Source organism: Mesocricetus auratus, unplaced genomic scaffold (genome assembly GCF_017639785.1).
Source record: "Mesocricetus auratus isolate SY011 unplaced genomic scaffold, BCM_Maur_2.0 Super-Scaffold_100003, whole genome shotgun sequence".
Lineage (NCBI taxonomy): Eukaryota > Metazoa > Chordata > Mammalia > Rodentia > Cricetidae > Mesocricetus > Mesocricetus auratus.
Window position 1 is genome coordinate 16408771 of NW_024429188.1, and position 27101 is coordinate 16435871.

Sequence of the window (27101 nt, forward strand, 5' to 3'; positions counted from 1 at the left end):
AAATCTACCTAAAAGTAGTAATAGGAAGGAGTGAGAGTGGCAAAGAAAAATGGTGAATAAGAAAAGAACTAGGGAACACAAGAGCAGTCAGTGTGGGGAAATGACTCCTGGAGTCTTAAAGGAGGAACAGAATTCAGAAAACTAAAGAGTTGGAATAGTGTTCCCATTGTTGAGAAGGGACAACCGTAGGGAGATATGGAAATGACAGAACATCTCCTCATGGAAAGGAAAATGTTTATGGCAGACTAATTTCCTAATCAGAATGAAATGTGTAAGATAATCCCAAATAGGAAGAGTCAGCTAAAACCCAGTAACTTTGCAAGCTTTGCAGAGGTGAATCACGATTGTCCAGCTAGAGAGAGGCAAAGGAAAGGATGTAACAGCTAGTGATAAATGAGGACCACCCTGGAATAAAGCATGGGTGGTACAAATCATCACCTTCTTCTTCATTGCCATGATAGTTATAAGTGAGAAAACAGAAAGGTGAATGGTGTGAAACAACTCCTCATGAAGACACTGTGTTTTATATTTGCCAAGCCCTTTGCTCACACTCTTCCTTTTAGTGTGACAGCAGGATATTCAAGATTCATTTAATGTACTTTCCATTTTCATGCCTTATTTTGTTTTGCTGTTTTGCCTTACCTAATTCCAGAAGCTTCTTTGCACAGGCTAGCTGATGGTTTTCGCAAGCCATATAGAGAGGAGTACCCAGGTTGTTGATGCAATAGTCAATATTGGCACCATAAGTTGCAAGGGACTCGATGCATTTCACGTGGCCTTCAGTCCCAAAAAGAAGAAAAGGGTTACCGCACAAATTCCCTAAACAACAGTCCCTATTTTTTGTGTGTGTTTAAATGTATCCCCAACGTATCCAGCAATCAAAAGCCATATTCTTTTACTTAGAATGGAAAATAATTTTAAACACTGACATCAGAGTGAATGTCTGTTCCAAAGTCCATTAGGTCAGCTCCCCCACTGGACATCCTAGCCATTCTGTGAAGAGGAGAATCAGGCTTTTGCCTTGGTTCATAAAAAAAAGAGGGTCGGGCCGGGCGTTGGTGGCGCACGCCTTTAATCCCAGCACTCGGGAGGCAGAGGCAGGCGGATCTCTGTGAGTTCGAGGCCAGCCTGGTCTACAAAGTGAGTTCCAGGACAGCCTCCAAAGCTACAGAGAAATCCTGTCTCGAAAAAAAAAAAGAGGGTCAGCCAAAGAGCAGGCTCCAACCATTAACATGCACAGCTGTGGAAGGAACAACACCTGCATTCACTAGCCATGGAAAGCAACCAGCATCCACTCACCTTTATCAATTGTTTGTGTGCTTGTAAGAGCCATGAAACAACAACACTAAAAATGGTCCTGAAGAAAGACATGGAATGTATCAAAGGACAGGGAAGGAAGGAAGCTTACAGCCTACAAAGGCTGGAGGGATAGGCCATAATAATCACAGGCAAATCTTAAACACTGCCAAATCCCATGGGAGCAAGGTCCAATCTGGCAAACAAAGTTTGTTCAAAATAGATTCACTCTTCCTTAAACACAGCCCTTTGGGGTCTCATGTTGAACGATTTTAGTTGTATGTATCCAGTAAACATGTTGAGTTAATATGGCTCTTCATAAAGAAAGAGCAATGCTTTCCCTGTTAATTACAACATCGGTTGTTCTGGTTGAATACAAAACCATTCTAGAAAGGCATTGGGGAGACAGAAAGCCCTCCAGTAAAGTATAGACATGCAGGTGATGCTAAACACCAGAGAAAAGCAAAACTTCAAACTGTACTTTATGGAAAGATTTACCCTCTTGTGACAACTGTTAACTTGACAGAATCTAGAATCAGCTACGGTAAGCATCCAGGAACACTTGTGAGGAATTATCTAGATTAAGGTTGGCCTATGAGAATTTCTCTGAGGATCTAGCTTGATTACTGTTAATTAGTTTTGAGACTCATCTTAACAGTAGGTGGGGCCATTCCCTGGATAGGAGAAATCAAGCTAAGCATTGTATATGCATCCATCATTCTTCACTTCCTGGTTGGAGATGCCATGTTACCAGCTGCTTCAGGCTCCCACTGTCTTGAATTCCCCACCATGACAGGCTGTGGTTAGAACTGTGAACTAAAGTCAGTCCTTTCTCCCTTAAGTTGCTTCCATCAGAGGTAAGAATATTTTAGCTTGGCAATGGGGGAAAAAACCTAAGATCATCCCTGAACTGTAGAAAGTCTTACAGAGTTCCTCAAGCTGAAAATGTTTCACTTGTCAAACTTAGATGACCCTAAGCCACTATTGACACCCTAAAATTAAAATGAGGGTTTGCTTTGCAAAGCACACAACAAATCCTGGTAAGGGACCCTTATCCACTGCAGGTGGGAATTTAAACTAAGATACCCACAATGAAAATCATTATGGAGGTCTCCCAGAAAAACTGCAATGAAATTACCAGACAACTTGGCTGTACCAACATTCCTGGGTATATACTAAAGGAACCTGAGACAATGTACCACAGTGGTCAGTGAAATGGAATCAGCCCAGGTCTCCATTAACAGCTGAATGGTTAAAGAAAACATGGTACATGCATAATGCAGAGCTTTGTTCTGCCATAAAGAATGATATTATATTGTTCACATGAAAATGAATGTAATTGGAGAACACACACACACACACACACACACACACACCATAAAAGTAGAAGGGGGTCTACTTGGGAAGAGTAAGATAGGCAAGAGAAAGAAATGGGGTTGAATATGATTGAGGTACATGATAGCCTTGAGTGAAAATATTAGTATGAAACCCATTGCTTCATACAATTAAATATGAACTAACACAAAAACTGAATTCTATGGGATCAACTATTCCACAAAGATCCATAATATAGTCTAGTATGTACCATCCTTGTTAGGAAAATATATTTCTGAAAGGGTAATTCTCAAACTTTACTGTGGATTAGAACACCCTGTGGATATTTGGATTAAACAGGGCTAGAGCAGAGTCCCAGAATCTGCCTTTACAAGCCCGATCATATGGATGCTCCTACTACCAGGTTCCCTTTGAAAACTATTGCTCTAAAATGTCCCTCTTCTTTCCCATTTCAGTATTAAGAACATCCTCGAAGGACTGGGTTAAAAACCTTCAAATTCCAGATGGATTTACCTCTCTTTGCAGCCTCATGGATGGGAGAGGCCAGAGCACACTCAGGGTGGGGCGCGGCTCCATACTCCAGAAGCAGAGTCACACATTCATGGTTGCCACCAAGGCAGGCATTAAACAAGGGAGTTCTCCAGTCCACGGCCATGCTGTTCACCTGTGAAGAAAACCCAACTCCAGGATGAAGACAGTGACTGATGCGGACTGAATTCAAGGTTAACTCTCCCACTTTCAAAGGTTTTTTTTTTAACTTCCCTGAGCTTTAAAGTTCATCTCATAATAAATGAGGGTCGCCAAACTGTCATGAATAAAAAGCAAATGAAGTATAAAATACAAGGCAGTAATAACGTTACTGAAGGTTCCATCTCCTCCCTGCCTTCCTTGGGATCATGAACTTTAAAACTAGTAGTGGTAATTTCCATAGCATAGCTTACAAATTAACATTTCCATTTTAAATATGCATCCTAGACAGTAGCCAGAGTAAGCTGAAATTGATTTTCAAAAAATCCCATTTTTTACTTAAAAGTTTGATTCTCATGCAAATATGCTTAACGCATGCCAAAGATTTTATTCAATTCATTCACTAAAGAGAGGATTAGTAAGATGGTAGGGTCAGATCAAAGAAGAATTTATAAGTCAGTCAATATGCTACTTAAATATGCTTACAAATAGATACACGACTGGTTAACAAGACCATAAAATTACAGATTCTGGAGCTATTTTTTCTAATGTTAGAAATGTCATAGAAATTTACAAACTAACATCCATGTCATTACGTTTGGGCTACCAACAATAGATAGCAAGCCCAAACATACACGGACTCTTCTATCTTGTCATATACTCTAACGTGTCTGTTAAATGAAGATATTGTTGGGGAAAAACTGAATTCACTGCCACACCCTCTTCCCAAGAAAGGCCAAGATGTAGATGACATACGGGAGATGCTCACTCTGGAGTTCCCATACTGCCACAGGACCACAGAGTGACTGTTTCTTTAATGTTTCCATCCCAGTTGCCTCTTTGGCCTCCCCTTAGCCTTGACCCTGTTCTCATCATAACTCACAAGAAACCTTCTCACCCACTATTCTCCTGCCATAGAAACAGGTTGACAAAATTTGCCCAATTTTACTTCCAGGCTTTTGTGTCAGTTGTGTCTCTTGCATTCAAAGTCTTTACCTTCTTTTATTTCACCATTTGGCTGACTGGTTCTAGGTCCTTCTGTTTTAAATAAGACATTGTTTCCTGAAGAAAGATCCTTTTGATTGGTCCACTGGAAATAGATGAACACTTGTATGTGCTCCTAATAACCCCTATCAATCCTATGACTCTGTGTTTGTTTCCAAACTGGCCAGAGGCTCTTTCTATCTCACAGTGCAAATTCCTTTACAATATGACTCTGCAGCCCTTCCCATCACAAGACGGAGGCTATTTTTCCAATACTTGAATCTGGGATTGCTTCTGTGACTTACTTTGGCCAATATGATGATAACAAATGTGACACAAGAGAAAGGCCCCCCTTCCTTAGCTACCCTTGCAATCCCTGCTCTCCTGTGAGCTAATCCAGGATGAGAGATTAGAGATATTCTTATTCTGACATCCCAGCCATCCCTAGCCGAATTTCTCACCTTTTCTGCAGCATTTCATCCCCTGCCACACAGAGACATGATGGTAGAGAGCTTACAATTATGAAACAATACTTATTAATGCTGTCTGATGAGGAAAGTGCTTCAGACTACAAACATGATTTTGTGGTGGTTTGAATTAGAAATATCCCCCATAGGCCAGGTAGTGGTGATGCACACCTTTAATCCCAGCACTCAGGAGGCAGAGGCAGGGGAATCTCTAAGTTCAAGACCAGCCTAGTCTACAAAGCGAGTTCCAGGATGGCCAAGGCTACACAGAGACCCTCTCTCAGAAAAAAAAGATGAAATAGCCTCCATAGGCTCAGGTATTTGAACACTTAGTCCCTAGCTGGTGAGACTATTTGGGGTGATGCTGTGGTCTTGCTGGAGGAAGTCTGTCTCTGAACCATTGGAACCACTTCCTTTTTCTGCGTCCTGTTTGGTTTTGAAGATACATGCTCTGAGTTTCCCGCTTCTGCTGTGGTGTCTGCTACTTGCAGTCATGCCTCTCCATCATGGACTCTTATTCCGCTGGAACCATTAGCCCAAATAAATTCTTCCATCCCCGAGTTACTTCTGGCCATGGTATTTCATCACAGCAACAGGAAAGTAACTAATGTAAGTTTCTAGCTAAAATTTAAATATTTCACCTCCTGGTAAAGCACATTCACTTAGGCATAATATGCTTGAAAAGTACATTTCAAATCAGACTAATCAAAGTACTAGAAATTATTCAGAGAGAAATAGCCAGTTTTCATTTTTTCATACTGTTTGTTTCTATTATTTAAGCTTCACTTACCTGAGCTCCATGACTTAGCAAAATGTTTGCACAAGACAGATGACCTCTCAGGCAGGCCTCGTGGAGAGGTGACACATGATCAGCTGTAATGAGATTTACTGGCCAACCCTAGAAGAAGAGAAATTGGCTTAAAATGGGGGAGAAGACAACAGTACCATCAAGCTGGTTTTCAGTTATATAATTCCAGTACTATGTGAATTCTCTGAAAAGTTAAATCATATGGTCAGGTTAAAAAAAATGTCTACTAAATTATTCGCTGTAGCATAAAAACAAAAAGACAAGAAAAACAGCCCATCACAGGGTACAACTGAGAGCCTAATATAAGTAAACCACAAATGAAATGACTTTACCAGGATCTACTGAAGCCAGAAACTCAATAATTTCACTCTTAATTATATGCACTCAAGAAACAGATTACTAGGAGTCTGGGGATGTGGCTCAACTTGTAAAGTACTTGCCACTCTCCTTGATTTAACACTGGCTTCACCAAGAACTTACTGAGATGGACAAGTATGAGACAGGGTAGTGAGAGGAAGCATCCATGGACCTCTTCTTGCTTGGCTCATGTGGGTGTGACTGGGAAGCCCTCCAGTGAGTCTTGTCTCCTGGTAGTAATGTCCTGTGTAATCCGTTCCCCTATAATGATGTATTTGCTGATGCTGCCTCTTCCTCCTCCTCCTTTCTTCCTTTTCTCCTCCTTCTCCAGTCTTCCTCATCCTCCCCTCCTAGGCTCTTCCACCATTCTTCCTCTGTCCTCCTCCTCCTCTGGTCTTCCCTTTCCTCCTCCTGTCCTGTCTCTCTCCTCTCTCATCTGTGTTTCTCCCCGCTCAACTCTTCTACCCCTACTCTTCCTCCTCCCTTCCACTACCTGTCTTTCCCTTCTCCTTCTCTCTTCCTCCTCCTCCTCTTTTTGCATATGCTAAGCCACTACTCTACCACTACTCAGTGAGCTTGGATACAGATCTTCAGTTAGTCAAGCCTTATGATGACTGCAGACTTTACGTTCAGGGTACTGGCCCCAGCAAAATGTTGTGTAAACTCCTGACAAAATCTGTACTAAAGCCACATGTGTGTTGACTCATGTTGCTTACTTTGGAGCAATTTTTTTACACAGCAAGTGATGTGGGCCAAATGACACGAGCCAAAGCCCTAGGTGAACCTCCGTAGATAAAAAGTCCCAAAGCAAAGGGACAACTGTATTCCCATGCCAGGCCCCTGAAGTCTGGAAATGCAAACAAGTCTGAAAGTTTAGCTTCAGGATCCATCACCCTCTGGGGAAATGTGTATTCCAAGAGACAGTAGATCATGAGGCCAGTCCAAGCAAAGCATGAAAAGAAGTCCAGCAGCAGCTCCACAGATTCAGCCCCACACACCCATCTTAGAGCATATTGTTCTGGGAGACACGGATACAATAAAAGCACTTTTTAATCCATATATGCTAAGAGTTGTTTTTAATTGTGTGTTTTAAGTGTGTGTGTGTGTGTGTTCATGTATGGTTATGTGTGTAGGTGTGCAAATATGATGTAGACACACACATGTGTTAGGGTATATGTTTCCTACTTCATCACAATCCTGCTTATTCCCTAGAGACAGGGTATTTCACTGAACCTGGAGTTTGATTGGCAGGCTGAAAGTCCCAGTAATCCTCCTGTCTCTTCCTTCCCTGCCCTCTACAGTGCTGAGGTTGCATGTCCATGTGACCAATCAAGCTTTTCTCATGAGTTCTGGAGATCTGAACTCAGGTCCTCATATTTGCATAGCAAATGCTCTTATTCACTGAGATGTCTCCCTAGCCCTTTTTCATAGCTAATTTAATCAATGACTTAAATATGTACTATAACTTTTCTTCCTGGAATAGTATATAGTTGCCCAAAATTGTTCCAATAAATGGCCTTACTTTCCATTAGTGCTGACACATATTTTTCTACTTCTGTGGGCATTTACGAGTGGGCCAACCAGTAATCATCCTGTGCCTTTGGCTTTTACCTTCTGATCAGCAGGGTCACACACTTTGAGATATTAGGTCACTGTGTTCTTATACCCCAGTGCACAGGGGCTCAGGTCCAGAGTCTGGGAAAGGGTTCTGGGAGACTTGCCATAATATGCTTGTAAATGAGAGGCCCCAATGCCCTTGACAGTCTTTCTCCATCCCCACTCTGCTGTTTACAGGGAAGGAAGAGCCTGTAGATTCCCTCCCTCCAGAACCTAAAATCCCATCTGGACATGATGACTCCTCAAAACATAGCCCCCTGTGCCCTGACACCAGAAGAACTTAACATACTGAATTTATCACTTCCCAAATAACACCATGGACTTTACAACACGACACTCGTTATTTTACTATTGTCATTATCATTTGTTTGTTCATTTTAGTGAAAGCACCACCTCAAATCTTCTGCCAAGCCCATGGCCACACACTTTTTTGGTAGGTTGCTTGGGTTGTACAGGATTGGTGACTGGGGCCAATACAGTGTTCCGTCCCCAGTAACATCCTGTTATAACGCAAAGTGTCATGTGTCCACCTAGCTGAAGTCAACCACAGAACCTTTAGGCTGGCAAGCTTTTCTGTCCCTGGTTACCATTTTCCACTTGCTTCTGTCCACTTGGCAGAAAGGAAGCTGGTGACTGCCTGTCTCCCTCACCCTCACTCACTTACTACTACGTCACCAAGGAGATCACAGCCATTTGATGTAGCACTCCTGCACACCCCTTGTCCCCACACCTAAAGTCTGTCTGCACCTTCCACAATCTTCTTTCCCTTTGGTCCTTTCTCTGAGGAAGAAATGTATGAACTTGCCCTCATAGTCCTTGGAATTATGGGGTTCCTACTCCACCCAGAAGGCCTTCTGTCGTCTACCATCTTACATTCACCCATTCCCCAGTGCTCTCCCCTCAGACATACTTTACTTTTGCTTCCTACACCTTGCTATCCTCAAGTCCCAAAGCCTCTGCCAAGCCATCATTCAATGTCCCCCTTCCTTTCACTATCCCCTCTCATAAAAAATTGCCTATGCTCTTTGTTTTGTCTTCTACCTGATATTCCTCTCTACTGTGCAATCCTGCCCAAACTTGTCTTAATGATCTTTAAATGGAGGATACAATCCACCAGAGGGTGAAAGGCTTTAGTCAGAGATGGGGGAGAAGATGGGAAAGAGAAGGGGGGAGATGGTCAACCAAAACTAAGATTGTATACAAATGCCATAAGTGAACCAAGACTTATGCAAATGTCATCAGTAAAGGAGAATTGTATGTAAATGCCCTAAGTAAACCCGCTGCTTTGTAAGCTCCATTGAAAATAAAATAAAAATGAGTAAAGCTCACCAGTGACTTCTTTGTCAAACCCAATATGCAGTTCTCAGTCTTCAAGTCCTTCCACCTCTGATTTTGCTGTTAATTCATTTTGACCTCCAGAAACCTTTCCTCTGGCTTCTAACATACTATTCTACTTGATTTCCATCTTCAGACCATCGTTTTTTTCCTCTCTTACTGACTCTGTCCTTTCCTGTGGACCTCTCCCAGTATGAGCATTTCATCAAAGTTTTTCCTCAAATGTTTTACTTGTCTATTAGTCCTTTTCTACGTTTGCTTGCACGTGAATGCATGCAAATGTACACATACCCCTGTGCGCTTAATAATCCCTGGTATATTGTCTAATTCTATGCCATGACATAATCACCTAGAGACCCAACTAGCAATCTAAACTCAGCCTTTTCCAATCTAAGGAAAATATCCTTGTCAATCCTATTTCTCTCCGTGGCATTAAGTCCTTGCTGGCTCTCTAGAACTGAGACCTCAGGAGGTAGAATGGCAGCAACAGAACCTAACAAGCAGTGTGACTAGCAGGCAGCTACCTATCCCTAAGTTTCAACATGCTCATATGCAAAATGGTTACAATTGCACCTGTCTTCTAAGATTATTATGAATACTGGAAAACTATGGATGTAAAAGTTCAGCACTCAGCAATTGCCAGGCCAACACCCTCTGGGATTTCTTCTTCTTTCTCACTTAGCCTTCAGTCAGTTGCCAATTGCTTAATGCAAGTGATTTTGTTTCTCTCCTGATCTTTAATTAGCCTTTTAAAGATCCCAGTGGGTATCTATGCAGGCTAATTTTAAATCAACTTGAAAACAGCTAGAGCCATTTCAGAAGGGAACCTCAGCTGAAAAAAAAAATGTCCCTACCAGATTGGCCTGTGGACAAGCCTGTATTGCATTTTTCTCTTGAATTATGATTGATGTGGGAGGGACCAGTTCACTGTAGGACATGCCACCCATAGGCAGCTGGTGCTGAGTGTTCCAAAAAAGCAGGCCATGAGTAGCAGCCAGTAAGTAACCATCCTCCATGGACTATGCATCAGTTCCTGCCTCCTGGTTCCTGTCCTGACTTCCCTCACTGATAAACTGTTGCCTGGAAGTATACATTGAGACGAACCTTTTCCTCCTCAAGTTGCTTTAGGCCATGGCGTTTCATCACATCAATAGAATCCCTAGACATGCAAGAAGGATTAACAGTTTTACTCAAGTTTCTGGGGGATAAAAAATCTACTCTTCCCCACTTGCTTGTGGTGAGAACTTACTGAGATGGTTCTTAGTATTGACTCCATAGAGGAACTGTGTAGAAGCTTTCAAAAATCCTGGTATCCAGGCTATATCCCAGAGTGATGGCAACATAAAGAAAGAAGGCTGAATTCACTTAGCAGGTTGTTTATTTGGTTCATTGCCATAATACTCAGGGTTGAACCTAGGCCCTGGCATTCACTGGGACAGTGGTGTATCACTGAGCTATGTCCAAATCCCTTTTTGTCTTCTGTTTCCATTTTCATGCTTGTGTATGTTATATGTGTGAATGTTTGCATATGTGCGAGTGTACACGTAGGGCTACATGGGCATGTGGGTGTATCCACTTGTGTAAAACAAAGGTCATTGTCTGTAACTGCACTTACTCCTTATTCAATGGTAGATACTCTATCAGTTAAACCCAGAGTTTGCTGATGTGATGTGTTTTGCAAGCCAGCTTTCTCTGGGGATCTCTTGTCTCTGCTCCTGAGGCCTGAATTCCAGGTGGGCCGCATCCTCATTTGGCATTTGTATGGGTTCCAGGATCCAGTCTCCAGTCCTTATACTTGAGCTGCAAGCACTTTAACCACTGAGTAAAACCCCACCCCACCCCCAGCCCTTTTTAAGAATGTGAGATAGGGTCTGAATTGCACAGACTGGGCTTGGAACGTACTCTGTAAGTTAGGCTGGCCTTGAACTTGTGGTACTCTTGCCTCAGCTCCTGAGTATCTGCGATTAGAGGCTTGCGTCAGCAGGCCCATTGACAACGCCGTAATTTAAAAGACTACAAGCAAACAGCACCCTATGGGAATTCTAATACAAAATCTGGAGGAAATACCACCAAATTAATTACTTTCTGCTAACCTAACAAACAGTCACTGCTGGGTTTTAATGATTTTTAATTGAAATATAACAGATATATTAAACAATTCACATATCTTAGTGTCATCTCAGTGAATCAGCATACAGGTAAAGAAAGAAAACATTTAGATGCTAGCCAGATTACTGCTACCTCTGGTACCCAAAGGAATGCTTAGCTGACACTTAACGGTGGACATTCAGTTTTCTCTCATGTGTTTAACACTGACCCAGGAAGCATGTATTCTGTGCATGTTTTGCCATTTTCAGTCCACATGTTGGTCAGATTCATCAATCTACTTTCACTGTTGTATGTACATCATAGCTGAGAACATACATTCTTCCTTTGATTTGATTTATCCAAGTCGATCTTAGCAGATAAGGCAGAAACCAGGATTGGAAGAATTCCATCCGTGGCTGGTTTAGCTTGTCCTGTTATGCAACAGCCTTTTATCAAGAAAAGAAAATCCCTTGGGCAGCCAGAGGCCAAGGAAGTATGAGGGACATGTGTGTCACAGCTTAGAACTGTGCCCAGTCAAGTCAAGCTTATGTCAAATGACTCAAACATTCATTAGAAAGAAGTTATGGTTATTGTATCCTGCCACTATATTGGGATGTGTATTTGTTCCTAAGTTTTAAGGTGGACTAACAAAGGTGATATTAGAATTTTCACTTTATAAAGGCAGGGATTGATGTACAAACATGACAACTCACTTAACTGCCTTGGAAGATTTTAGATAAAGGCATGGCTCTAAGCTGATGGTCAATAAATATAAATATCAAATATAAACAAGCACCTTTCCTGTTAACAAATGATACATATGGCTGAAGAGATGGCTCACCAGTGGAGAGCACTTTCTAGCCCCTTCCAGAGGTCCCAAGTTTAATTCCCAGCATTAACACAGTGGCTCACAACTGTCTATAACACTAGTTCCAGGGGACACAGCACCCTCTTCTGTATTCCTGGGGCATTTCACACACATGGTACACAAGCATACATGCAGACAAAACACATATACACATCAAATAAGAATAAAACAGACAAAACCCAAATAGAAAAGTGATACATAAAGCATCAAAGACCATTTTTAATATGATCCAAATAGCATAAATATTTCATTTTACCTGAGTAGTCTGACATCTTTTAGTGGGAGTTATGTTAGAATGGATTTATAATAGGCTGCTGCTTCCAAAACTACCTTAACACAGTAGCTTAGGATAGTATAAATTTTTTGTTGGAAATAATATTTGTATAGACAAATTTCTTATATTAGATAGGTCCATGAAATTGAGATGTTTTCTGAATTCAGTTTTATTTTCACTGCTTTTATGTACCCTGAAATTAATAGCATTATAATCTATAGCAATTGCAGACATTTTCAGTGAATTATGTTTACTAAGGTAGTCTGACCCTGCTTAGAAATCATGGTAGCCTCAAAACCACAGCTAAAACTTTAACAAGACCATCGAAAAGTCCATATGTTATTACATCGTATTTGTTTCAATATTTTGATAGGTTTTCTCTGATTTTTACTTTACATATTTAATCCTTTAAAACTTTGCTTTGATAATGTCTCCATAAATTTTGCTGCCTAGAAAAAGAGCAAGATATATTGTCCTGGGAAAGATCCTGGGTTCCATCCCTAGCTCTACAGACACAGAGAGAGAGAGAGAGAGAGAGAGAGAGAGAGAGAGAGAGAGAGAGAGAGAGAGAGACAGAGACAGAGACAGAGACAGAGACACAGAGAGAGAGAGACAGACAGACAGACAGACAGAGAGTGCACAACTCACAAACATATAGTCTCTATTTTGGAGAATAGAACCTTCTAGAAAAGACTGTGTTAGGATGTAAATTGCTTTTAGCAGTGTCTGAGCAAAGGATTCTAATAATTCAAAAGCAACAAAAATCAGTAAGTGCAGGCAACTTACACCTAAGAAAAAGAAAACTGAAATCCAACTGTTGAGTCACAGGCAACTGGGTATTTGACCAAACTGAAAATATCACTGAAATTATAAGACTACATATATGAAATGGCATTTTCAAGCATTGATTTTACATTACGGGCATTTAACGCCTTGTCCTCCTGGAATTTAGAGCTGCCTAATTCTTGACATGGGGGCTGTCCTATGCACTGTAGGACACCTAGCACCATCCTTGTTTATTACCCACTAACTGCATTAGCACCACTCTAGGATTATGACCAATGGTGGCTCTAGATATTATCCTCCTGAGAGACAAAGTTGCTGTAGTTGAAAATCCCTATTTCACAAGATAAATTTGCTCATATGTTGCAAGTCTGTGTGTGTTTCTGTGTAAGCACATATGTGTGTGTTGTGTGCACATGGAGGCTACAGGTAGAAAACAACTATCTTTCACTTTTGCTCATCACCTTATCTTTTGATACAGGTCTCCTCTTGAAGCCAGTACTCATCAACTGGATAGACTACAGCTCTGGGTATCTGGTTGTCTCTGTCCTCTGAGAGCTACTATTACAGACATGTGCCACTGAATCCAGTTTATTTTTTGTTATTTTTATGTGGGTTCTGGGGATTCCTACTTGGGTCTTCATGCTTGTGCAATGGACACTACTGACTGAACCATCTTCCCCTTATAAATATAAGAACAAGTTTTATTAACTGAAAAGGACATAAAATATCACTTTCTAGTAATCCTTTGGACAAGTATTTAGCATTGTTCCCACTGTGTGGTGAGGTTTTCACAAAACACTAACATTATGACAGCCTACTAAGAAGGAAATTGTTATTGCAATGAAATTCACTTCATTTTGCTGATTGTACTTAAGAGGAAATGTCTGTCTCTTTTGTCAGTCTGAGACAGCAATGGGATATACTGTTATTATTTTTTAGAGCTACCTGGTTGATAAGGTTCCTCAGGGTCAGCAGGCGTCCATGGCTTGCAGCATCGTGAAGAGGTGACCAGTCGGAAACAATATCTGCATGGAAAGGGAGGAATGGGTTACATCATGCTAATGTGCGTAGACAAGCACCCAAACTAAGGACCAAAGAGACAGGCTGGGAAAGCATGTTGAGTGAAGTAAGCCAAGCACAGAAAATCAGTTCAACATGGTCTAGTTCTTAGGCAGAAAATGGAGAGGAGACCAGTGGTCATCAGATGCTGGGGGAATAGGAAAAGAGGAGATACAGGAAAGACTGATTAAGTGAATACTAAGTCGTTGTTTTAGAGAGGAACCAGACCCGGTGCTCCAGTGCTCCTCCATAAGGTGATTTTAAATAGCAACTGCCTGATACAGATTTCAAAAAGCTACAAAATGATGTTTTCAACATTAAAAAAAACAATCAGTGTTTGAGGAGACAGATATCTATAACATGATTTCAACACGGAACAAGCCATTATACAGTACCTCTTAACCGCATACAATTTGGTTTTATGCATCCTTTGAAAAACAAATCCGATTTAAATTAATATTTTAAAGAGGCAAATTGAAATGACAGGTAGATGACTGAACTTCCATTTTCATACTGGTTTCAAAGGCAAATGGTTCATTTAGTTACGTGAGAGTTTTGTTAATTATGAGCATTAGACGAGTTCAGCTGTAGTTGCCAGTCTCACTTCCTGCACGAAACCCAAACTTTGGCATCTCAGCAAACAGTAGCATGCACTAATAGTAGCAATCATATAATTACATACACCATTAGGCTTGGAATCTAATCTAAGCAGAACTGTGTCTATTTGCAGGTTACCGTCTGTTCCAGTATTAAACACAAATCAGAATTCAGTCTAACCTTGAAATCATGGCATTATTTGTGGCCCTCCCCTCTAAGCAGGGTGCTAATGTGGTTAAAAGAGCAGTCTGAATTCAGAGCCAATTGACCTCTTCTGAACAGCAGTGCCCTGAACAAACCCTGACTCTCAGTTTAATTTTGGTAAAGGCAGAAATATACTTACCCACGGCTCAATACATATTAGCTACTATTATTATCTTGCCGTGACACTAAACAGTGCCTTGATTACACCCCATAAGCATTGCATTTAAAACAGCCAATGTAGTCTACCATCATTCAAGAGGAATACAAATTTTCAGGAAAGACGCTTGCAAACCCTATCATGTTGGATAAGCTTTCCTCTGCCCTTGTAATTAAGTGGAGATATAATTGAATGCTGCGCGGCCCAGATTTGTTTCTCATCTCAAGCTGCATCTGATTTCCAGAACAAACAGATGCAGGAAGCTACAATGGGGGAGGTTTGCCTGAGTCGGCATCGGTTCCGGCTCTGCCTTGCTTTGATGAACACACTACATGCAAGCAAGGTGCAACTGTCTAATGCACCTTGCATGGGCACTTACCGGCTGTTGAAGGCTGAAAGGGCCTGAGAGCGAGGGGAATCGCTAATGCCTTGCAGACTCAAAGGCTACAAAGAGGAAGACAAGAACACTTTGTACCTAATGCCTATTAGTTGAGGACTGCCTGCCACCTGGAGCCATCAGTGCCCTGGAAAATCTGTCCCAGTGAGCAAATTACTATCCTTGCAGATGGACTCATTAAGCATTTAGTACATGAAAGGATGCGTGTAGGCCGCCTACACGCAGCCCAACCAGTGCTTTCTTACTGGGGTCACTAAAGTCTAGAGACAAAACACCTTAAGGGAAATGGCTTTTCTATCTCCAAAATCTTGGACTCTGTACCTGGACTCACAGCATTCACAGAGGTTCCTAATTCTCTCAGAAAAGCACTTCTGCTTCTAGGGAGTTTTAAATTCAGATTCTAGATATGGAATGACTGGGTTCTGAATTAGAATAAAAAGTGCAGGTAATCCCATCTTTTCAGTGCTGATAATGGAGGACACCATTCACAGAAAATCTTCAGCAAGAAAAGCTGAATTTTGAGGAAGGTTTTGAAAATCAGTTTTTAATACATGTGAAACTGGACACCTGTGGCTCACTGAGTGTGACATAATTAGCTTACTTTTTCCTTCTAATCACTCAGCTATTAAGAAATACAGTTGTCAAAATTCTTCATATTTTTAAAGCTGTCTAAAATTGTTGTATCTGACAGCCTAAACAGTCATTAAACTTACCCTTGAAAAAAGGAGTGTCTCTATCAAGCCTGTGGTACATTGGGATAGGTGCCATTTCATTTTATTATGCTTTCTGAAACAATTTCTAAGCTTTCCATTATCTCAGGAGAGATTTAAAGTGTGCTAATTGCTGCATTCTGAAAAGAGTTATTGAGGAAGCTCCAAGAACACTAATAAATGTGGGGCAGTAGCCTAAACCCATCCATGTTAGGAAACATTTTACAAGGTCAAAAGTGGGAGAGAGGGTTGCTCTAAGGAGACTGGAGTATCCAGGATGTGACATAGGCAGATTTGGTAGAATTGGGGAAGAATACTGATGAGGAGATGGTGGAGCAAGCATGAGACTTGTTGGGCAAAATTGTCCTGTCTACTCCATCCATTAACCAGCCCCTTCTTTCCTCTCCTACCTCCTCTTCCCCTTGCTGTACCCTCCTCCCTTCTGCTCTCCAAAATTTCACATAATCTCCTCTTCTGCTTACATGGACAGATCACCCTCAGAGAACCCTCTGCCAAATTGTCCCAGTATCTTAAAGTACCTATTCTTGGCGGCTTTCTGCTTAAATGTGAAAATTCTCTGCTAATATGGTGGACTCAATTTTTGTAAAGAAAGAATTATGTACATAGGTATGAGCTTCCAGGCAAACAAACAAGCTTAAACTAACTTGTGCCGGAGAAGTGGCTCAGCCACCTGATGATCTGAGTTCAATCCCTGGGGTACACACGGTGGACGGAGAGAACCTATGCCTACAAATTGTCCTCTGGCCTCCACAGGCACATACTCACACACATAAAAAAGGAATAAATGTGAAAAAATGTTTTAAACGTAAGGATAGATACGAATAAATGGTTGATTGGTGGGATTAAGGATGTTAATTTACCCTTCAGTGTATTTGTGAAGTGTCTACAAGTAGTGTGGATTAGTTTCCTAGAATGCTATAACAAACTACCTCAAAGTAGGTGGCTTAAAACAACTGAAATGAGTTTTCTTGCAGTTGTCGAGGCTAGAAGTCTAAGAGAGGTCTGAAAGCTTCACCAAGGCCATGCCCTTTTCAAAGTCTCCAGGAAGGAAACATTCCTCACCTCCTTTAGCTTCTGACACTGGAAATCCATCCTTGGCTTTCCTTGGTTCATAGATCCCTTGCTCTGATATCTGCCTCTGCCTTACAGCATTCTCTCTGAATGTTCCCTCTCCTTCTCTTAGTGATAATGCCAATCTTCTGGGATTAAGGATCCAACCCATGCCAGTAAGGCTCCATTTTAGTGATTATACCTGCAGCCACTCAATTGCCCAATAGTAGTCTCTTTAAGTGCAAAGGCTATTTAGGATTTCAGAATATCTTTTGGGAGGTACAATTCAATTACAAAGTACTTTCAGGGGAGGAATAGTATTCTTTCACTGTCCCTTGGACAGCATTAAACAACTCTCTATGAAGAATTGGCTTTCCATCTTCCCATCCTTTCCTCCCTTCCTCTAGAGAAGAGAGCAGAGAAAAGAATGTACCATACCCAGGCCTATGCTTCCCTCTGACTTGTACTTGTGCCAGAGGGTACCTTCAACTGAAATGAGTGTCTTGGAGCCAACTTTGGAACCAACATTCTGAATGTTCCACATTCCAACTTCACCAAGGGCAAGGCCTCAGAAGGGTAAACAAATGTAACCAGCTACTGCTGAGGGTATTTTTAATCCCTGGTGCAAAGCAGGGAGAAAAAATAAAGTCTTCTTGGGAAGAGGAAAAAACCTAGGAGGGCTACATGGGAACAGTGGTTCTGTTGGGTGTGGAAGGTGGGAAGGTATTTGTCATTCTGGATCAGAGAAAGAGGATGTATGCAGGCAGGTGCCCAAGTATCCAGGCATCTATCCTGTGATTCTAGTGTCTTTGAAAACTGCTATCCTGTCAGGCCCCATGGAATAGTAACATCAGAAAACCCTTTCTACTTTTCTGTACAGCTTACTGGTTCCACATCTTTGCTGTCCCCAGGTTCCAGTTCTTAGCCATTGGAAAATTTCTCCTTTCACTAAGTTTCAACCACAAGCCCTCTGGAGAACATTCTGAGGCTTCTCACACGCAACCTGTATTCGTCTCCAATCTTAGCCCCATATCATCAGGATATGTGGGTCTGGCAATATTATTAATACTTTTATGTCCAAAATAGAACTCTGGTGAGCTAGGAAGACATTCAGTTTATTTAAAATCTTTCCACATAAGCATGAGGACATGAGTTCAGATCCACAGTATCCACATAAATAATCAGCTATGGCAATGCATCTGTAATCCCAGTGCGAGGCAATGGTTGTGAAGAGGATCCCTGGAGCTCTCTAGCCAGCTATACTTACTTAATCAGGATGCTCCAATTTCAGCAAGAGTCCCTGCCTCAAAAAATGTAGGTGGCAAGAGATTAATGCCAACACATGATATTGACCTCTGACCTTCATGTGCACACACTTGGACATATAATAGAGCTAGAAGGGAGAGAATTCTGCATCCTCTCTTCCTTATTCTACTCTTCAGCCAGCACCCCTTCCAACTTCCCTCTTATCTACCTCTGTTTAACCTAATGTGAGGTTGAAAGCTTCACAATTTAGGATGCTTTCTCTCAGATTGCCACAATATTGAATCAAGCAGTACAATCTCATTTTTCTTTCCTTTAGAATTAAAACCAGTTCTCCATCATTTCTGAAGTATGACCTATATGTCAGCTGTCTGCTTGGATTTGTGTGCTGGTTCTTAAGGTGTGGTCCCTGACAATCCCTGACCACACCACTTAGGACCTGGTTGGCAATGAAGATACCCAAGCTTCACTTCAGTCCTGTCACTTCTTCAGAAGTAGCTTCACCTCCCTGTTAACAACTCCTAGGTGATGCTGAGGCATAGGAGAACAAGTGGATTAGTTCAGCATTTCTGTGTGTCACCATAATCTACCCTAACTGGGAGTACTATATAAATTTACTCAATAGCCTTCATTATTGCCAGTGCTCTGCTCCAGAGCCATCAATGATGTCCAGTTTCCAACTTACAAAGCCTAACCCCTTCATAGCTTTGAAAGATTTATCAGCTAGTGGTGGTGGAGATGCCTCAGTGAATAAAGTGCCTGATAAGGATATGAGTTCAGATGATGCTCACCATCCATGTAAAAAGCCAGGCATGGGAGCATACACATTTATCCCCCATGCTAGAGGAACAAAAAAAAGCACATCCTGGGGACCCACTGGCCATCGAGTTTTGCTGAAACATAATACTCCAGGTTAAGTGAGAAACACACCCTGTCTCAAAAAACAAGGAAGAGAGCAGTAGATAAAAATACCCAATGTTGATTTCTGGCCTCCATCTTTACACTCAAGTATACAGTGCATGCGCTCACTTCCATGTGCGCGCACACACACGTGCATGCACGCACAAGCTTCATCATCCAGTACTGCCTCTCCAAATTGACTAAACTGACTCCGAGATACTCTCCATTCTAGTTAGAACAAGTTTTCCACTTCCTAGGCAGCATAGCCTCCAGGAGACAGTGGCTTGTTCCTCTCTCCACATACAAGCAAAAATAAAAACGGAAGCCTTTGCTGTAAAGTGACTGCTGAGAACATGCCTGAATTCTTTGTCATTTCCAACAGTGGTTGGATTGCTTTAAAAAATACTCATCAAACTCTATTTTGAAAATGAATCTCAATGCCACTCTTACTTCCTAGTATTCCTAAGGTGTGTTCAATACATACCGATAAATTAAGCTCTGCCTTTGTATACGGAAGCCCTGCTTATAATTGAGGACCCTGCATAGTTTGCAAGGAAAACTGGGTAAATAGGGGGGTAGAATGTGCAAGCCTGTCTCCTCAATCAGAGATGAAAGGCATTTTGTATTGTCTACCTCCTATAGTTTTCCATGTACATACCTGTACAGAAAGAAATCATTAAGTCCTAGGGGACTTTAGAACTCCTGTTCGTCCTTCCAAAAGACAAGTGTTATGGGCAGCCTACCAAGTGTATTGAATGTAATACTGTCTCCTTGAATGCTTAGGCTCAGAATTCCTTCATCTGGAACCTGCTGAATGTTTACAGGAGAGTTGCAGTGAGTGAATGCATGACACTCTACATTAGCCAATGTGTCACCCAACAGCTGCAATTCATGCCTGTAGGAAACCTTTGTAGAGTATTAAAAATATTTCTAAAATCAATCAACCAGTCAACATCCTTGACAAGCTCAGCTTCACCACATATGAAATACTTTAGAGAAAGTTCTTATAAAACCCAAAGTTCTTACAAGACAAGCATGTGCACACACTCACACACCTATAATCTCAGCACCTCAGAGGTTGAGACAGGAAGATAATGAGTTTAAGGCCAACCTGGACTACACAGGAGACAAAACATTGTTATTAATAAATAACTCCTAAACCTCCTATTTAATAAGTAATATATTTGACCCACAAAAGAATGATTCTTTGAAGCAAAAGCTTTCACCTTTAGAAAATGCCCTGTGATAATTAAAATTTATTTCATTTTATGACTCTACAGATAAAGGTGTATTTTTAAATAACCACATCAAGGATTTAGACAAGTATGCCTATGGACAGATTTCTGTCCAGTAGCTACTCTATGGACAACCCACAGAAAGACCAGCTGACATAGTTCAGCTCTCCTCTCTCTTGAGCACACTAACCACCCTCCCCAGCACTCTGATTTCACATCGTCTATGACTCACCCCCAACCAATGGGTTTGAAAAGAGTCTAAGATGAGGACAACTTGCTAGCCTCGCAATCCTGCTCCTTCGTAGACCATCCATAGTACCCTCGTGGATCAGCAAACTATGTTCCACTTCGGTTGCTCAGGAAAACCTGAATACCATGCTCCTGGTGCCCCTGAGAAATTCCAGTTCTGTGGTTGGCTGAACTGCACACGTCCTGGTTCAGGCAGCCTGCAGCAGAGAAGAGCACAGGCAGGGTAATGTGAGTATTACCTGTGGTCAAACAGATCCTCAGACAGAAAGACAGACAGACAGACAGACACACACACACACACACACACACACACACACACACACACACACACACTCAAAACCACCACACGAACACAGACACATACACTCTACCTAGGCGTCCAAAGTCCACAGCAGACCCCCAGTCGTAACTCTGCAAAGTTGCTGATGTCACGTCCTTTCCTAAACTGAGACCAATCAGGGAGCAAGCTTTAGAGTTTATCAGCAAGGAAATTTACACTATGTAACTTTTGGAGAATGAAGGGAGTTGGGTTGCTGTGTAGGAAGGGGTTGTTAAAGCGCCTGAGAGCTGTTCGCTACTTCCGGGCATCTCAGACAAGCCCCAGCATCCAGGAGCTGGGAAAGCTGCTTTTGCAGCCGCTCCCACGAACGGCTTGCACAGGGACACGCACGTCTCAGCCTGGCCATCTGCACATGTGGTTTCAATTTTGCTGGGAGTGTCTTATGGAAAATGTGTCTGTATGTTTCAAAAATGCAAGGGGTAGAGGTGGAGAGGGAAAGAAAGAACTTGGTTTCCTCTTCGTGGGGGGAAGGATGCAAGTTCATTCTATGCCCTATTTTGCCTTTCATGTACACATTTTGATTCTACTTATAAATAACTGATGGCTGATTGCTGTTAGAAAAAATGAATCACAGAGTCAACACAGGTGTGCAAAGAGGCCCACTATCCTTCAATTGCCAGTTGGGAAGAGAGCAGCTTTTTTAAGGTACCCTCAGTTTGCTCGCATGAGGGTTTAGACTTTCAGTATAGGTGACTTTTCAATTTCCATTTTCCACCATAGTCCGGGGTGCTGGTTCCAGGCAATCACGGGTTTGAAAGGAGGCTAGTGTGCGTTTGCTGCTTTTCCTGCCTCTTGTCTATTCACTATCCATTACATTCTCCTGCACCACAAAATGACACGCCCTATGACACTTGCTCCGGAAAGACTCCCACTTTCTCTGTCTTCCAAGTTAAGGAGACTATCTTATCTGCAGAAGTCTGAGCTACTCTCAAGCACAGGCTGGCATCCAAAGGCTGTAGATTTGTTTCCATTTGAGATGTTTGGTTTCTCAATTGAAACTTTTAGTAACTAGTTTTAACCACTGCAAGCTGTTTAATTGGGTTTTTTTGTTTTGTTTTGTTTTTTGAAAGAGGATGACTATGTACTCCAGGCTGACCTTGAGCACACTATGCAGTCAAGCAAGCCTCAAACTTGTAGCAAGCCTGCCTCCACCTCCAGAGTGCTAAGTTTACAGGTGTGCATCAACACACCTTGTGGCATCCTTCATAGTTTAGTGCGTTTCTGTGAATACATACACTTACCCTTGTACATCTTTACTTCAGTATAATTTCATTATCAGACTATCCTACAAATTTTACACTTAGTCTGGCAAGCTTCCTATTGTTCCATATATTGATATAGTCATTCTCTATTCTCCACTGCATTTCACATTGTGACAAAAAATTTCATTGTGATACGTGGTCACCATACACACCTTTAGTCCCAGCACTTGGGAGACAGAGGCAGGTGAGTTCAAGGCCAGCCTGATCTGAGTTCCAGGACAGCCAGAGCTACACAGAGAAACCCTGCTTGAAACACCAAAAACTAAGCATTTTGTTGTCCCCAAAGATGCTAGAAGGATGTTGCCATTTATTGGACTGCTAGATAAATATTGGAATCTATTTCTGAACATATTGCTTTTGGGCATACCTGAAAGTTTCTCTAGAAGAGAGATTCCAGAGAATGGAAATACTAAGTCAGAGTTATGTTCTCTTGAAGCTGGAGAGAACCAGAGTTGGTTCCTAGCACCCAAATAAGGCAGCTCCTGTAGGGAAAAAAAAAGATTCGAGACCACTTCCAGGTTTGAAAACCTACCAAAACTCACCAATCTCTGAGCATGAAAACTGACGAATCACGTTGCTACAATCTACCAATCCTTGGGCTTGGCTTGAAATCTCACCAGTTTCACCAGAGAAATTTCCACTTGGAAAACTGCTCCCAAAAGAAATCCTGCATAAGCCTGCCTCCTGCTCAGTTCCGTGCTGCTTCTTGCTGGTGCAGAAGCAGCCACTCTCTTCCATCTTTTTAAATAAACGTCCTACATGACATTTGTTATGTAGTATGACTTTGTGGTATTCCTTGGCTCCCAACTGCCAAGACACCTTTCCCTCCAGACCTATAACATATGTATTGAGGAAACCCTCCCCCCTTAAAGCTGTAACACAAAACTAGCTAAAAGAGAACCAACACCCTGCTCTGGCCTCCCTTGTCACTCATGTACACATGCCTACACAGAGGCACACAAAAACATCTAAATTTAAAAACTTGAAATTTTAATGATTTACACACATGATAAATAATAAGAAATCAAAGAATCACACATATGTGCATGGATACAAGTAAATTTGGGAAACTTTGAAAAATATCAGTATATTACATGAATGTTGCATCTTTCTTTTTTGGCAATTAGATGTATGTTGTATACATGCATGTATTCATGTTTGCAGGGTAAATGTGTATATGTGTACAAATGTGTTCATGTGTGGAGGGTATTTGTGTATGTGTGTACATGAATATATGCAAGCCAGAGATTCACATCAGATATCTTCCTCAAGTGCCTTCCGTCATGTAAATATATAGATTAATATGTTATATACAGACCTCTCTCAATCTCTCTCTCTATATATAACTCTCTGTCCAAAAGGCACACACACACTAACACACACGGACAGAGAGCATGGTCAATAAGGAGAGCTTCAATATACCTGTGGCTACATGTAGAGACCCTGTATATAATAATAATAAATGTAGTAAAGATAATAAAGATGAATGTGGAAATGCAAAAAAAAGGATTGGTTAATCAAATGAATGATAGATTACATGAGTATCTATTTCATATATTTACTCATAGTATATACATATGTATATATATACTGAATATTAAGTTATTAAAATATTTTTCTCAGAGTTTAAGATGCGACTTTATGAAATAGTGCTTGCCTACCATAAAACAGCTATTAGTATTCATCCCTAGGACTGAATAAAAATGAAAGTTTTCTTCCCTGAAAATTATTCATTGTGCATTCATTTAGAAAGTTAACTATTATTTTAAATATTTTAATATAACTAAAGCTTACATCTAGAACTGAGTAAGGAGTTACCTCGGTCAGGGTTACTATTGCTGTGCTGAAACAGCATGACTAAAATCAAGTTGGAGAGAAAGCCGTAGGATTGGTGAGCACTTCCACATCACCGCTCACCATTGAAGAGACCTGGAGGCAGGAGCTAATGCAGAGGCCATGGAGGAGTGCTGCTTACTGGCTTCCTCCTCATGGTTTACTCACATTGCTTTCTTATAGAACTCAGGACCACTAGCCCATGGAGGGAATGCTCAGAATGCTACCACCTTATCAATTACCAATTAAGAATATACCATAAAGACTTGCCTACAGCCTGATGTCATGGTGGCATTCTCTCAACTGAGGCTCCCTGTCTGAAGACTCTAGTGTGTGTCAGGTTGACATAAACTAGCCAGTACAGGAAGTCAAATACTGTGTTGAACAAAGCCAACACACGCGTACTACAGGCAAGACTGAAAGTTAGAGAGGTTCTAAGGAAGTGTTATTGTCCCTGAAACATGGTTTTTTAATTATAGAGGAATAAGGGCTGGCTGTCTCAGATAACCCACTTGCTGCTCTTGTAGAAGACCTGGGGATCATTCCCCTAAGACACATGGCAGTTTGAAACCATCTTTAACTGCCGTTCCAGAGGATTCCACCTCCCTCCCCCCCCCCGCCCTCCACGAGAACCAGGCAAACACATGTTACACATACATGCAACAGGAAATCACTAATATACATACATACTTTTTGATTTTGACCATGTAATGTTTATGTCAATATTATCTCACTAATCTAAGCAGCTAACATCATGGGATATAATAATTTAAAAGGACAGTACCAATATGTTTGGAACTTGGGAAACTGTGTCCAAAAGGTTTCTGAAAGAACCAGCCATCACAACATAACTTTATGCTAGGGTCCCTACTTTCAATCACAGGAAAGAGATAAAAGACATAGAGTATTCTCTCCTATCCACTGTTTCTTTTTCCATGGCGTCAGTCACTTGGAGAAAACCATGTTGTGAAACTTTCCAACGAGAAAGCCTGAAAACAACTCACGGGTTTTCAGTTGTGTACAATTCATATCACCTTGATCAAATTTCTCTTGCTTTTTCCTGCCTAACACATGAAACATCCCTCTATCTAGTACCTGTACTATTCACTCCACTCCTCATACCCCATCCTAGTTGAAAATATAAGTTATTACCTTGGTTTTTAAATCAACTGGGACAGTACCAGAGCCACACGTCTGGTATTCAACCAACCTGGCTGAAGGAGCCCAGTGCTATGTCACAATACCCCCCAAGTTCTATTCCTTCCTGTCATCTGCTTACATAGCCATGGGTTGTACCATCTCACATCACCTCTAAGAAATAGAGGAGGGGTACAGCCCAGTAAAATATTCAGAGAGAGGACATATTAAAATCTTTTTATTGCTAGTGCATTAATTTTATTGTATGTATTCATCACACATATTGCCATGCGACACTTGTACATTTTCCTACTTTTATGCAATATATGTTAGACATGAACCTCGCCGTACCTCCCTACGGGTCTCATTTTAACCCTTTCTCACCTTGTTGGTCCCTTTGTTCCTCTGGTTTTTACTTGCATAGATAATACATAAATACATATGTATGCATACAGACATAATCTTGTTTATGTTAAATCTCAGAACCAAAAGTGACATTAAATACATACTGCATTTCTGAGACTGAATTAACTCACTTGCAGTACAAGATAGTTCCTTCAAACCACACATGGCTTCATGTCTCTTCATTCTTGGGGAAATGTTTCATTTCATAACTTAAGTTTTTTCAAGAATATGTCAAACCTCCTGAGTCCTTTTGGTATTGTGCATGTGTTCATGTGTTTAGGTCTGACTAGTTGGCGCTGAATGACCTGTCTGTGACCTGGCGCCCAGGATAGACTCATTTCCCCCACATACACTTCTCAACAAGCATTAGTTGCCTATAGTAGTGCTTCATCTAGTGGTGGGTCCTTGTGAAATTTCTCCCATCCAGACTGGAATGCCGATTGGTATTGTTATTGTGTAGATGTTGTTTCAGAAACCATAATTTTGGTGCCTCATAGGAAGAGCTTCCCGTCATGCCCACAAGACACTCTTCTAACTGCCAGTGTCCTCTGGTCCACTGGCTTTTACAGTCTTTCTATCATCACTTCCGTGTTTTCTCTTGAGCCTTATGTGTAAGGACTGTGTTGTATTTCCATCGATCAGGGCTGGGCACTCTGAACATGGACCGCATTTATTTGCCCATCCCTGTGTTGTCGGACACCTAGGTTGGTTGTATAATACTGTGGTTGTTCTATTTTAATATCATTTATTACTGTTAATCCTAGCCCTCGGTTTCTATAATAAACTTTATCATGAGTCTATAGATATAGGAAAAGCATGTGGACTGCATTCACGGCTACCCAAGTTGTAAGGCATCCACTGGGGACTTGGAACACATATCCTACCAAGAGAGGAAAGGGTGAACTATTATACTGAAAATGCATTGAAACAAATCGCTAAAATCCCAACAGAAAAAAAGCCAACAAATAAATATTCTATGCAAGGTAGATGGAAGTTTCTCTACTGCCCGGTGCCACAGCCATTGAATTCAAAATAACCACACAGAGGCTCATATTAATAAGGAACAGTGTAGCCAATGGTTCAGACAACTTACTGGCTAGCACTCTCTTAGTTGTTAAGCCATTTCTATTAATCTTGGTCTTGGCCTGCTGGAGAATGTTCGGGCGTCCTACCTTCCCAGAACTTACATGCATGCCATCTCCCTGGCTCCACCTATAACTACCTTTCTCTATCCCTGTTCAGATTTCCCACCTGACTAAATCCTGCCTGAGGGCCCATTGGAAAAAAACAGCTTTATTCATCAAGCAATAAGAGAAACATATATCCAGAGAATACAGATGGACATCCCTCATCATCTCCTCTTGGGTCTCTAAATAAAAA

At 41.4% G+C, this 27101-nt stretch overlaps 1 protein-coding gene across 2 annotated transcripts in view; it reads right to left on the reverse strand.

Moving 5' to 3' along the window:
* The window catches only part of Asb9 (ankyrin repeat and SOCS box containing 9), a 30841-nt gene extending 5432 nt beyond the window's left edge, over nt 1–25409 (reverse strand). Inside the window, exons 1-8 of one of the 2 annotated variants that reach the window (XM_040743815.1) lie at nt 25332–25409; nt 22714–22828; nt 21116–21189; nt 20728–20941; nt 13848–13927; nt 5560–5667; nt 3145–3295; nt 643–777 (exon numbers count right to left, since the gene is read on the reverse strand). In XM_040743815.1, coding sequence (XP_040599749.1) covers nt 643–777; nt 3145–3295; nt 5560–5667; nt 13848–13927; nt 20728–20809 — 556 coding nt within the window. In that variant the 5' untranslated portion in view covers nt 20810–20941; nt 21116–21189; nt 22714–22828; nt 25332–25409. The remainder of the gene's footprint in view (nt 1–642; nt 778–3144; nt 3296–5559; nt 5668–13847; nt 13928–20727; nt 20942–21115; nt 21190–22713; nt 22829–25331) is intronic. The other variant, XM_040743816.1, reaches the window with a different exon arrangement.
* Nucleotides 25410–27101: the final 1692 nt, after the last annotated feature.